This window comes from Ovis aries, chromosome 1 (assembly GCF_016772045.2).
Source record: "Ovis aries strain OAR_USU_Benz2616 breed Rambouillet chromosome 1, ARS-UI_Ramb_v3.0, whole genome shotgun sequence".
Taxonomy (NCBI): domain Eukaryota; kingdom Metazoa; phylum Chordata; class Mammalia; order Artiodactyla; family Bovidae; genus Ovis; species Ovis aries.
The window spans coordinates 188,033,331-188,047,482 of NC_056054.1; the positions used below are offsets into that span (position 1 = coordinate 188,033,331).

General features: G+C 37.5%; 1 protein-coding gene across 1 annotated transcript in view; it reads left to right on the forward strand.

Annotated features, from left to right (window-relative positions):
• The window catches only part of SLC49A4 (solute carrier family 49 member 4), a 111,785-nt gene that overhangs the window by 66,196 nt on the left and 31,437 nt on the right, over positions 1-14,152 (forward strand). The window contains exon 7 of the mRNA XM_004003798.6: positions 3,808-3,935. Coding sequence (XP_004003847.4) covers positions 3,808-3,935 — 128 coding nt within the window. The remainder of the gene's footprint in view (positions 1-3,807; positions 3,936-14,152) is intronic.

Consider the following 14,152-nt stretch of genomic DNA (forward strand, 5'->3'; position numbering starts at 1 on the left):
AAAAAAGAAAAGAATGAAAATGTCACTCATGTAGGTGACTACCTATAAAACCACTCTTGGTGTTTCCAGTGAGATAATATTCATTCACTTTTCGATCTGGGTTACAGATATGAATTTGGGAGTCGTCCACCTGTAAGTAGTAAGTAAGGCCACAGCTGTAGGTGGGAATACCTAGGAAAATAGTATAAAGAAAAAAGAGAAGAATCTAGGACTGAGTTTGAAAAACTCCAAAGACAAATGAGTGAGCAGACATGTAGGAAGAAACCTAGGGAAGTGCAATGTCATGCACTCTAAGAAGGAAATGATCACCAATGTAGGATGCTACTGAGATGTCAGGACTGATTTAGGAACATGTGAGAGTTCATTTGGGGCTTAGCTGAGGGGTGAAGGCAAGATGAAATGTGGAAGCAGTGAAAATGCAGAAGCATTTTGAGACATACTCCTTATAAAGGAAGGAGATAGCTGTGAGGTTGACAAAAATGTTTGGGGTATAGTTTCTTGGGCTTTATTAATATGAGTATTATGGACTGAATGTGTCCCCTCAACATTTGTATATTGAGACTCTATTCTCCAGTGTGTTGGTATAAGGAGATGGGGCCTTGAGACGTGGTATAAACTGAAAGTTCGTCTCCCCAAAATCAACCACTGAGATCCTAATCTCCAGTGTGATGGTATTAGGAGATGTGGCCTTTGGGAGCTGATTGGGTCATAAAGGCAAAGCCCTCATGAATGGGATCAGGACTCATAAAAAGGACCACGAGAGCTCCCCTGTGCTTCTACCACGTGAGGACGCAGAGAGCAGTCGGCAGTCTGCAGCCCAGAAGAGGGCCTTACCAGAACTCGACCGTGCTGGCACCCCAATTTCAGACTTCTGACCTCTGGAACTGTGAGAAATAAAGTTCTGTGGTTTATAAGCCAAAAAAAAAAAAAACAAAAAAAAATTCATTCACTTTCCAAATCATGTTACCCTATTTAATAAAAAACAAAATTGGGTAATCAACTTTACCAGGAAGGGAGGAATATAGCTACATATTTGGGGAGATCAAGTAAGATAGGTGAAACACCTAACTGTGTAAATACTTAAACATAATTGACACAGGATAATATTATATCTAGACCTTATAGTTTGCATAGTGTTTCTGGGCTAATAAAAGAATATATTGACACTTATTTCTAAATCACTTTTTCTGAGGTTTTTATAAGTTAGGAAATATAATAAAATCAAAAAGCTAAAGAAGAATATGAGCACAGCTATTTGTATGAAATCACTACACTGATACTATCACTTTTGATAAGAATCCTATTTAATTTTTCTAGTTAAATCTCCAAACCAATGATAGTGAGTCATCATTTACCAAATCCTTTTCTGAGCATCACATCAGTCAAAGAGGGACAAATTAGACATATATGCCTTTCTCTATTTTTTCTACAAACCCTTAATTTTAACTTTATGGAAATAGAACTAGAGGGGAAAATTAGAATGAGGACATTTCTGTTTTTAAATTGTTGAAATGGAAGTTTTAAAAAGTATAACCCTTACTCTGGAATCCAAAGTCAATTATAATATCTTCTAAGCCTAAAATCATTTTTTAAAGTATATTCAAAATAGCCTTTATGGGGTCCCTAGAATGGAATCTCCTTATAGACATGAGTGCTTTAGGTGATTGTTTTTTCATGTGTGTGCTTATGTTACTAAAGGTTGGGCTTCCCTGGTGGTTCAGATGGTAAAGAGTATTCTTGCAATGCAGAAGACTCAGGTTCGATCCCTGCATAGGGAAGATTCTCCTGGAGAAGGGACTAGTAACCCACTCCAGTATTCCTACCTGGAGAATTCCATGGACAGAGGAGCCTGGCAGGCTACAGTCCATGGCATTGCAAGGAGTCAGACACAACTGAGCGACTAACACTTCTATTTTCACATACTACTCGAGGTTACTACTAAATGTAATACTTTGGTCTTAACAGTACACTTTGATGGTATTAGCCCATTTGAAAGGACTAGGTCTCCAAAATTGGTGGTCAGTTTAGTCTTATGTGATCAGGCCCTGGAAAACTTACTAACTGTTCAACTTCACTCAACTGGTTGTACCAGAAAACTGTTGTATTCTCTCATACCAGCCATCTGCCTATCTCACCAGTAAGTTCATGCCACATCACTTAATATAAACCAAAAAAGTAATGAGCATAGAATTAAAACAAAGCTTTTGGATTCTCTTGAGGAGCATTTGCATCAAGCTGTGGAACATTTTTCAGAGTACATAAGAATTTTCTTTTTGTCAACTTTCATAGTAGAGAACTAAGCAAAGTCACTGGGCAAAGGTGCATCATTTTTCCCACCAAAAGATGGCATCAGCTCTCCTAGGAAGTCGTTTTAGTCTAGATAACACCTTACAAACATGATTAACCATGTCATGTCAAATACGTGCAAAATGAAAGAGAGTATTGTAAGTCATATCATTACAATAGAAATTAAAATCTATTTTACAAAAGCAAAGAGAAAACATGGTAAATGTTATATTTGTGAAGGGATCAGTTTTTCTACAATAGTAACAGTTCTGAAGGACAGAGTAAGTTGTGTACAGGCAGAGGCAGACAGTTGTGCTTATACAATCAGTGGTTCATCAGCAGATGAGGAAAAACGGTTGGCAAATGGACAGGTTTTTGGTCATGACTAAATAGTAAGTACCTCTACCAGGAGTTTCATTATAATTCAAGACAAAGCAGGATTTTCAAGAATTTAAAATGCTATGAACCATTATGAACAAATTTTGTAGAACACATTCAGGATTCTAGAGGTATGTTCTTGCTCTTAGTCTGATAGGGAAGAAAAGCAATAAATGCAAAAGCAAGAGATACTTCAATAAATACCGTGGAGAAAATAAAGAGTGTGAGGATGGGTTGGGGAGGGCCTTGAGCACGGAGAGCCTTCCTGAACTGAGACCTGAATGACCTAAGGACAACCTTAGTATGTAGGAGAAACAGAAGCAGGGCTGTGGGAGTGAAGAATAGTAAGGCAAAGGGAAAGTGGAGGCAGAAACCAGATCATATAGGAAGGACCCCAAAGGCTCTGATGTAAGGATTTATATTTGGCTCTACATGACTTTGAATTTTGGGAGAGCTGTCTTTGTAAGTTTTTAATCAACATTGGCCCATTTTCTAAGACTAGGACATTATGTTGGAGAAGGCAATGGCACCCCACTCCAGTATTCTTGCCTGGAAAATCCTATGGATGGAGGAGTCTGAAAGGCTGCAGTCCATGGGGTTGCTGAGGGTCGGACACTACTGAGCGGCTTCACTTTCACTTTTCACTTTCATGCATTGGAGAAGGAAATGGCAACCCACTCCAGTGTTCTTGTCTGGAGAATCCCAGGGATGAGGGAGCCTGGTGGGCTGCGGTCTCTGGGGTCGCACAGAGTCAGACATGACTGAAGTGACTTAGCAGCTTAGCAGCAAGACATTATGTGCTCATTATAGGATGTTTGGAAATTATAGAAAAATATATAAAGAAAGTAAAAGTGGCAATTAAAAACTAAGAATCTATCCTGTAACTTATATTAATAGATACATAACAGAGATCACATTTTATATGTTTTTTAAAAGGAAAAAAAATCACACAGCAACACTTATCACGTACAGATACTCATGCACACAAGCACATAAAATGTATCAGTTTTTAAAAATGTAACAACTTGCTTTTAGAAGAATGCATTGAAAAGTTTCAAGATACTATTGTTTAATGAAAGTGTGTCATTGATGTAAAGAGGATTTTAAAAATCCAGCTAGGATTAATACATTGTTTCTTTCCAGGTTTGCAGATTTTATCAGGGGCATGCTGAAACTAATTCTGCTCCTCCTGTTTTCTGGGGCTACACTCTCATCCACGTGGTTCACCCTGACCTGTTTGAATAGCATCACACACCTGCCTTTAACCACAGGTAAACACAGACTGTTTTGAATTTTGAATGAATATTTTCAGTTTATAAAAGCATATATACACTGACAGTAGGGCTTTTTCCATAAGTAATTGTTATGTATACAAACTCAATGAAACTAAGCCATGCCCCCGGGGCAACCCAAGACGGGCGGGTCATGGTGGAGAGGTCTGACAGAATGTGGTCCAGTGGAGAAGGGAATGGCAAACCACTTCAGTATTCTTGCCTTGAGAACCCCATGAACAGTATGAAAGGCAAAATGATAGGATACTGAAAGAGGAACTTTCCAGGTCAGTAGGTGCCCAATATGCTGCTGGAGATCAGTGGAGAAATAACTCCAGAAAGAATGAAGGGATAGAGCCAAAGCAAAAACAATACCCAGCTGTGGATGTGACTGGTGATAGAAGCAAGGTCCAGTGCTGTAAAGAGCAATATTGCATAGGAACCTGGAATGTCAGGTCCATGAATCAAGGCAAATTGAAAGTGGTCAAATGAGATGGCAAAAGTGGACATTGACATTCTAGGACTCAGCAAACAAAAATGGACTGGAATGGGTGAATTTAACACAGATGACCATTATATCTACTACTGCGGGCAGGAATCCCTCAGAAGAAATGGAGTAGCCATCATGGTCAACAAAAGAGTCCAAAATGCAGTACTTGGATGCAATCTAAAAAACGACAGAATGATCTCTGTTCGTCTCCAAGGCAAACTGTTCAATATCACAGTAACCCAAGTCTATGCCGCAACCAGTAATGCTGAAGAAGCTGAAGTTGAACGGTTTTATGAAGACCTACAAGACCTTTTAGAACTAACACCAAAAAGATGTCCTTTTCATTATAGGGGACTGGAATGCAAAAGTAGGAAGTCAAGAAACACTTGGAGTAACTGGCAAATTTGGCCTTGGAATGCGGAATGAAGCAGGGCAAAGACTAATAGAGTTTTGCCAAGAAAACGCACTGGTCATAGCAAACACCCTCTTCCAACAACACAAGAGAAGACTCTACACATGGACATCACCAGATGGTCAACACCGAAATCAGATTGATTATATTCTTTGCAGCCAAAGATGGAGAAGCTCTATACAGTCAACAAAAACAAGACCAGGAGCTGACTGCGGCTCAGATCATGAACTCCTTATTACCAAATTCAGATTCAAATTGAAGAAAGTAGGGAAAACCACTAGACCATTCAGGTATGACCTAAATCAAATCCCTTATGATTATACAGTGGAAGTGAAAAATAGATTTAAGGGCCTAGATCTGATAGATAGAGTGCCTGATGAACTATGGAATGAGGTTCGTGACATTGCACAGGAGACAGGGATCAAGACCATCCCCATGGAAAAGAAATGCAAAAAAGCAAAATGGCTGTCTGGGGAGGCCTTACAATAGCTGTGAAAAGAAGAGAAGCAAAAAGCGAAGGAGAAAAGGAAAGATCTAAGCATCTGAATGCAGAGTTCCAAAGAATAGCAAGAAGAGAATAGAAAGCCTTCTTCAGTGATCAATGCAAAGAAATAGAGGAAAAGAACAGAATGGGAAAGACTAGAGATCTCTTCAAGAAAATTAGAGATACCAAGGGAACATTTCATGCAAAGATGGGCTCGATAAAGGACAGAAGCAGAAGATATTAAGAAGAGGTGGCAAGAATACACAGAAGAACTGTACAAAAAAGATCTTCACGACCTGGATAATCATGATGGTGTGATCACCCATCTAGAGCCAGACATCCTGGAATGGGAAGTCACCTGGGCCTTAGGAAGCATCACTATGAACAAAGCTAGTGGAGGTGATGGCATTCCAGTTGAGCTCTTTCAAATCCTGAAAGATGATGCTGTGAAAGTGCTGCACTCAATATGCCAGCAAATTTGGAAAACTCAGCAGTGGCCACAGGACTGGAAAAGGTCAGTTTTCAATCCAATTCCAAAGAAAGGCAATGCCAAAGAATGCTCAAACTACCGTACAATTGCACTCATCTCACGTGCTAGTAAAGTAATGCTCAAAATTCTCCAAGCCAGGCTTGAGCAATACGTGAACCATGTACTTCCAGATGTTCAAGCTGGTTTTAGAAAGGGCAGAGGAACCAGAGGTCAAATTGCCAACATCCACTGGATCATGGAAAAAGCAAGAGAGTTCCAGAAAAACATCTCTTTCTGCTTTATTGACTATGCCAAAGCCTTTGACTGTGTGATTCACAATCAACTGTGGAAAATTCTGAAAGAGATGGGAATAGCAGACCACCTGACCTGCCTCTTGAGAAATCTGTATGCACGTCAGGAAGCAACAGTTAGAACTGGACATGGAGCAACAGACTGGTTCCAAATAGGAAAAGGAGTACAGCAAGGCTGTATATTGTCACCCTGCTTATTTAACTTCTATGCAGAGTACATCATGAGAAACGGACTGGAAGAAACACAAGCTGGAATCAAGATTGCCGGGAGAAATATCAATAACCTCAGATATGCAAATGACACCACCCTTATGGCAGAAAGTGAAGAGGAACTCAAAAGCCTCTTGATGAAAGTGAAAGAGGAGACTGAAAAAGTTGGCTTAAAGCTCAACATTCAGAAAACGAAGATCATGGCATCTGGTCCCATCACTTCATGGGAAATAGCCGGGGAAACAGTGTCAGACTTTCTTTTTTGGGGCTCCAAAATCACTGCAGATAGTGACTGCGGCCATGAAATTAAAAGACGCTTACTCCTTGGAAGGAAAGTTATGACCAACCTAGATAGCATATTTAAAAGCAGAGACATTACTTTGCCGACTAAGGTCTGTCCTGTCAAGGCTATGGTTTTTCCAGTGGTCATGTATGGATGTGAGAGTTGGACTGTGAAGAAGACTGAGGGTTGAAGAACTGATGCTTTTGAACTGTGGTGTTGGAGAAGACTCTTGAGAGTCCCTTGGACTGCAAGGAGATCCAACTAGTCCATTCTGAAGGAGATCAGCCCTGGGATTTCTTTGGAGGGAATGATGCTAAAGCTGAAACTCCAGTACTTTGGCCACCTCATGCAAAGAGTTGACTCATTGGAAAAGACTCTGATGCTGGGAGGGATTGGGGGCAGAGGAGAAGGGGACAACAGAGGATGAGATGGCTAGATGGCATCACCGACTTGATGGACGTGAGTCTGAGTGAACTCTGGGAGTTGGTGATGGACAGGGATGCCTAGCGTGCTGCGATTCATGGGGTCACAAAGAGTCGGGCACGACTGAGCAACTGAACTGAACTGAACTGTCCAGCTATCAGACCATAATTCCATCTAAGAAGGAACTGAAAATATTTCCTTTGGTATTTTGCATATGGAAATGTATAATATTTTGCCTAAGCTTACATAGCTTGGAAAATCATATCAGAGCATAATACAGAAATTTTTATCTTCTGTAAAGCCATTACATCATTGTTAAACAGGAAGGAAAATGAAGAAAGGCCAAAAGCTATGTTTCAAGTACACACCAGTAAAATTCTTTGAATGAGCACCTATAGGTTTATTTTTTATTTAGGCTTTTAAAAAAATTTTATTCAATCTATATAAACTAAAAACAGAAAGAAATAATAAAGTTCACTATTTCCCCTACCCCTGACCTCTTGCAGCCACCAATCTGTTCTCTGTTTCTATGAGCTTGGTTTTTGTTTTTTTGTTTGTTTTTAATTCCACATGTAAGAGAGATCAGACAGTATTCGTCTTTCTGTATCTGACTTACTTCACTTAGCATAATATCCTCAAGATCAAAACATGTCACAGATGGCAAGATTTTGTTCTTTATGCCTGAGTAGTATTCTATTGCATATATATTCCACAGTTTACCCATTGTTAGGATTATGTTGCTTCCATATGTTGGCTACAGTAATTAATGCTGCAATGAACATGAGGGTGTGGATATCCTTTTGAGCTAATGGTTTCACTTCCTCAGATAAGAAATGAGATTGCTGAATCAAATGGTAGTTCTAATTTTAGTTTTTTGAGGAACCTAAGTACTGTTTTCCATAGTGGCTGCACTAATTTGCATCCGCACAAACAGTACACAAGAGTTTGCTTTTCTCCACGTCCTTCCCAACACTTGTTATTTCTTGTCTTATTGGTGATAGCCATTGTGACAGGTGTGGAGTGATATCTCATTGTGATTTTTGATTCATGTTTCTCTGATGATTAATGATACTGAGTTTCTTTTACGTGTCTGTTGGCCATCTGTATGTCTTCTTTGGAAAAATGAGTATTCTGATCTTCTGCCCATTTTTTATTGCATTGTTTGCTTTTTAGTACTGAAATGTATGAATTCTTAGTGTATTTTAGATATTAGCCCCTTATCAGATAAATGGTTTGCAGTTATTTTCTTCCATTCATTAGGTTGCCTTTTCATTTGTTGATAGCTTCCTTTGCTGTGCAGGAGCTTTTTAATTTGATGTAGTCTCAGTTGTTAATTTTCACTGTTGTTCTTTTGGTGTCAGAAGCAAAAAATTATTGCCAAGCCCTGTGTCACGGAGCTTACTGTCTCTTTTATATTCCAGGAGTTTTGTGGTTTCAGGTCTTACGGATTCAAGTTATGATTTCAAGGTTTTATGGATTCAAGTCTCTGATTCATTTTGTGTTAATTTTTGCATACGGTGTAAGATAGTGATCCAATTTCATTCTTTTGCATGTGGTTGTACCATTTTCCGAATATCATTTATTGAAGAGGCTGTTCTTCCCCATTGTATATTCCTGGCTTTTTTGTTGTAAAAATTAACTGACTGTAAGTGTACAGGTTTTATTCTGGGCTCCCTGTTTTGTTCCACTGATCTGTGTCTGTGTTTTTATGCCGGTACGATACTATTTAATTACTCTAGCTTTGTTATATAGTTTGAAATTAGGACATGTGACGCCTCCAGCTTTGTTCCTTTTTACAAGATTGCTTTAGCTATCCAGGGTCTTCTGTGGTTCCTCAAATTTTAGGATTGTTTCTTCTATTTAGACTGTAAAAAATACTATTGGAGGTTTGATAGCTATTGCATTGAATCTGTACATTGCTTTGGGTAGTATGGATGTTTTATCAATAGTTATTCTTCCAATCTATGAGCATGGACTATCTGTCCACTTATTTGTGTCTTCTTCAGTTTCTTTAATTAATGTCATGTACACGACTGATGTAGCAGCAGCAGCAGCAGCAGTTTTCAGTATACGGACTTTTCACCTCCTTGGTTAAACTTATTCCTAGATATTTTATTCTTTTGTTATAATTGGAAATGGGATTTTTTTCCTCGTTTTTCTTTCAAATAGTTTATTACTAGTATAGAGAAATGCAGGATTTTGTGTTGATCTTGTAGCCTACAATTTTACTAAATTTATTAGTTCTAACAGTTTTTTGATGGCATCTTCAGGATTTTCTATGTATAATATCATGTCATCTCCAAATAGTGTCAGTTTTGCTCTTCCTTCCCTGTTTGGATGCCTTTTTTTTTTTCCTTGCCCAATTGCTGTGACTAGGACCCCCAGATACTATGTTGAGTAAAAGTGGGGAGAGTGGGCATCCTTGTCTTGTTCCTGATCTTAGAGGAAAAACTTTCAGCTTTTTACCATTGAGTATGATGTTAAATGTGATCTTGTCATATATAGCCTTTGTTATGTTGAGATACATTCCCTCTATAACCTCTTTGTTAAGAGGTTTTATCATAAACGGATGTTGAATTTTGTCAAGTGCATTTTCTCTCTCTATCAAGATGACCACATGGTTTTTCACTCTTCATTTTGTTAACATGGTGGTTAACATTAACTAGTTTGCAGGTGTTGAACCAGTCTTAGATTCTTCGAATAAATCCTACTTGATCATGGTTTATGATCGTTTTAATTTATTGTTAAATTTGGTTTACTAATATTTTGTTGAGAGTTTTTTCATCTATATTCAGCAAGAATATTGGTCTGTAATTTTCTTTTTTTGTGTCACCCTTGTTTGGTTTTGGTATCAGGGTGATGTTGGCCTTTTAAAATGTATTTAGAAATTTCCCCCTCTTCTATTTTTTAGAAGAGTTTGAAAAGGAATTGTGTTAGTTCTCCTTTGAAAGTTTGGTAGAATTCACTAGTGAAGGCTTTTGGTCATGGACTTTTGTTTGTTGAGAGGTTTTTGATTATTGATCCAGTCTTTTTTGCTAGCAACTGATCTGTTCAGATTTTCTATTTCATCATGATTCAGGCTTTGTAGGTTGTATATTTCTAGGAATTTACCCATTTCTTCTAGGTTGTCTATTTTGTTGGCATATAATTGTATCATAGTAGTCTCTTATCCTTTGTGTTTCTGATATCAATTATAACATCTCTTTCATTTCTGATTTTATTTATTTGAGTCCTCTCTCTTTTTTTTCTTGGTGAGGTTAGCCAAGGAATACAATATTGGCAATTTACATATCATTAGCTCATCCAGTTGACCTGAAACATTTATAACTGCAGTCGTTTCTGATTGTTATTTGTATCATTTGGGAATCTATATTAATCTTTCTGTGGCTGCTATTAATAAGTTACCACAAATGTTGTTGTTCAGTCACTAAGTCATGTCTGACTCTTTGTGACCCCATGAACAGCAGCATTCCAGGCTTCTCTGTCCATCACTAACTCCCTGCGTTTCCTCACACTCATGTACATGGATTCAGTGATGCCACCCAAGCATCTTATCCTCTGTCACTCCGTCTCCTCTTGCCCTCAGTTTCCCCCAGCATCAGGGTCCTTTCCAGTGAGTCAACTTCTCACATCAGCTGGCCAAAGTATTAGAACTTCAGCTTCAGCATCAGACCTTCCAATGAATACTCAGGGTTGATTTCCTTTAGGATTGACTGGTTTGATCTCCTTGCAGTCCAAGGGACTCTCAAGAGTCTTCTCCAGCACCATAGTTCAAAAGTGTCAATTTTTTGGCCTTCAGCCTTCTTTATGGTCCAGCTCTCATATCCATACATGACTACTGGAAAAACCATACCACAAATGTAGTGACTTAAAAAAAAAAAACACAAATTTATTATCTTACATTTCTGTAGGTTAGAAGTGAACTTGAATCTCACTAGGCTAAAGTCAAAATGTGGGCAGACTCTAGGGAAGAATTTGTTTCCTTGCCTTCTCTAACTTCTAGAGGCTGCCCACATTCCTTGGCCTGTGGCTCCCCTCCTCAGTCTGTAAAGCTAGCAATAGCAGGTCAAGTCATCATACTGCATCTTCTGTTTCTTCCCTACAAATCCTTCCTTCCTTCATCATTTGTTCCTTCCTTCCCTCTGAACATCATATTCTGCCTCCTTCCACTTTTAAGGATCCTTGTGATTACATTGGGTTTACTTCAAGTCAGCTGATTAGTATCCTTAATTCCATCTGCAGCCTGAATCCTTTTTTGCCATGTTTAACATATTCACAAATTCCAGGATCTCACACACGAATATCTTTTAGGGGAAGGAGAGGACATTATTCTGCCTGCCACAGGATCTTTTTAGAATTACTTTGACAGATTTTTTTATAAGCCAAGAGGGCTCTGTTATTGCTTTTTTACTTTAACAAAAGATTGTTTAAAATGCATATTTTTATTCCATTTGAAAGTAATATTCAGCCACTTTTTAGATTATATGTTTAATTATGGGATTATTTGTTATAAAGGTAGACTGTAGGCTTATTTAATGTAACAAGCGCTTATATGGATAGGAATATAGGAGAGTCTGAGAGTGGCTCTATGGGGACCTGTTACCCAGTGGCACGGACATTCCATGAGACTCCATGCATAAGAGGATGGTTCCCTTTGGCTGCATGTAATTAACGTATATTATATATCCCAAGTTGGATTTACATGCTCTGTAATAAAAAGATCAGAAGTTTGCACATCAGAGGCATCAAATCTTTCCAAGACAACCGTTTATTTAGGAGTGAGTATAGTGACAGTAGGGCAGTGGGATAAGGTATACCCAGCACGACCCAGCTGTACCACCCCAGCTGTGGCTACTTGAACACGAAAGAAAAAGCCATCTCTTTTAATAGTGGATGTTATTTTTTTAATGGCCACTAAATTATTAAGACATATATATATATATATATATATATTTATTTATTAAATTGTTTGAGCCTAGATGGACAGGGAGGCCTGGCGTGCTGAGGTTCATGGGGTCGCAAAGAGTCAGACACGACTGAGTGACTGAACTGAACTGAACTGAACCATGTAATCAACAGAATTGTTAGCTATTTTCTTTGGATTTGAGGCAACACTAAAAAATTACTGAGATACAAATGGTGCTGAGAAGGAAGATTGGAAACCTCTGCTCTTTACATCCTGCTAGTATTCCCTCTTTTCAATGTTTATTTTGTTGCCTATAAATCCCAGTTGTCCAGAGTAATCTTTTTTGGATACTTCACACTTTTAATATACTAACATTCCTTCATTAGAGTTTTGAGCAGTTTTGGCAAGTATTCTGAGCCAGAAAATTTTTTTTTATTTTGGTGTAGTTTCAGATTTAGCAGTTATTCAGCATTCTGGTGGAACAGTTTTAGTTTACAGTTCTTCTTGTTCATGGCATTACACTCAAAAGTTTTTTGTGGTACTGTACGTCAAGTATGCATCTGTTAGATTTCACAAGAACACAGTCATGAGTACATGATGAACAGACTTTTTTCCTTGAATTAAGTGTAGAATATTCATTATAAGATAGCATGTTCATTGAATAGCCTATATTTTCTATTTGACCTGATAAAATTAACAGTTTAATCTTTGGATGGCAGCATTATAAATTTAGTTTTTACCTCCTTTTTTTGTCTGGACTTGTAACAATGAGCTTGTTTTACTTTTATAATCAGAAAGCATATTTATTAATATATTTGAAAACTATGCATCTTTTTAAATCTTTAAAGGAAATTGATGTAATTGATCCCAGTCAAGACTTATTTTCCCATTCTGTCCTTAAAAATAATTATGTTGGACAGAAAGGAAAGCAGAATTCTGAAATAAACCAAGGCTAGAATTAAGAAATTGAGTTTGAGGTAGATGTCCTAACCACTGAATTCATAAATTCTCCTGTTTTCAAATGTCAGTTTATTAATGTCACTTAGAAGCTCCCGAATGATACATTTTTAACTTATAAATACACTGGATTAAGGTCTAGATTTGTTCACATACATTCTCTGAATTATCAGAGTATTGTTTTCTCTTTCCCTGATACTTACCAATTAGTAATTACTTGAATATATGTCTTATCTTCATATCAGCCTGGAAATATGGAGCATGGACTTTTGTCTTATAAATTCTGACCCCAGCGCCACCCTAGTACCTAGCACAAGCCCTGAATAATGAGTGAATGAGTGAATGAATGAATGAATGAAGTATATTTTATCTCCATTTTGAATCTCAATAGGTATGACTTATTGCCAATAATAGTCAGGAAGCTTGGCCACTCTTTATTATTCAGCACTAGCTATAGGAAGGTCAAAGGGCACATTTTAATAGAACAATGGAGAATTTGAATAAATCTGTCACAGATACTCTTTCTTACTGCCTTTGTAAAAGTCTGACCTAATTCCTTTTAAGTAAAAAGTTTTGATGAAAGGGAACTTAGTACAAAATCTAATTATAGACACATCTAGACCTTTAGGCTGATATTTCAAGTCAGTGATGGGAAATTCATGTTTCTTTTTTTTTAACCAGAGTCATTCTTTTTTTAATCAGGAAAATGTCTAGTCTTTTTCCAGTTTCTAGCAAAATTATTATTTTTGCTATTACTTTTTATAAATCAGAAGAATCTGCATGAAAAGTATTTGAAAATATATACCTTAATTATAACAACATAATAAATTAAAAGCTATTAATTTTGTTCAACCCACATGTTATAAGTGCTACTACTGCTAGAACCTTCTAATGCAATTTTTTTGTAGTTCACTGATCGTGATATTACTGTTGCCATCTCTTCAGAAGAAAAACTAGATTATTCTATACTATCTCAAGGTATACTGTTTTCATATGTGTACAAACATCCTCTTGAAGGTTCTCAGTGGTATGCTTCTAATATTTCTGTAGGGAAACTCAATATTTAATATTGTATTATGTCTTCATTAATTGAGTTAGCTGTAATAGGGAAATAAATAAACTCATGATTAGACGAGTTTCAAAATCTTGACTCTTATGCTAAAACAAAACTGTGAAAATATATTATTCACCTTATCTGAGAAATGTCTAGCCTTGCTAGCCACAATTCACATGTCATTTTCACTGAACAGATGAGTACTTTGAAAATGACAT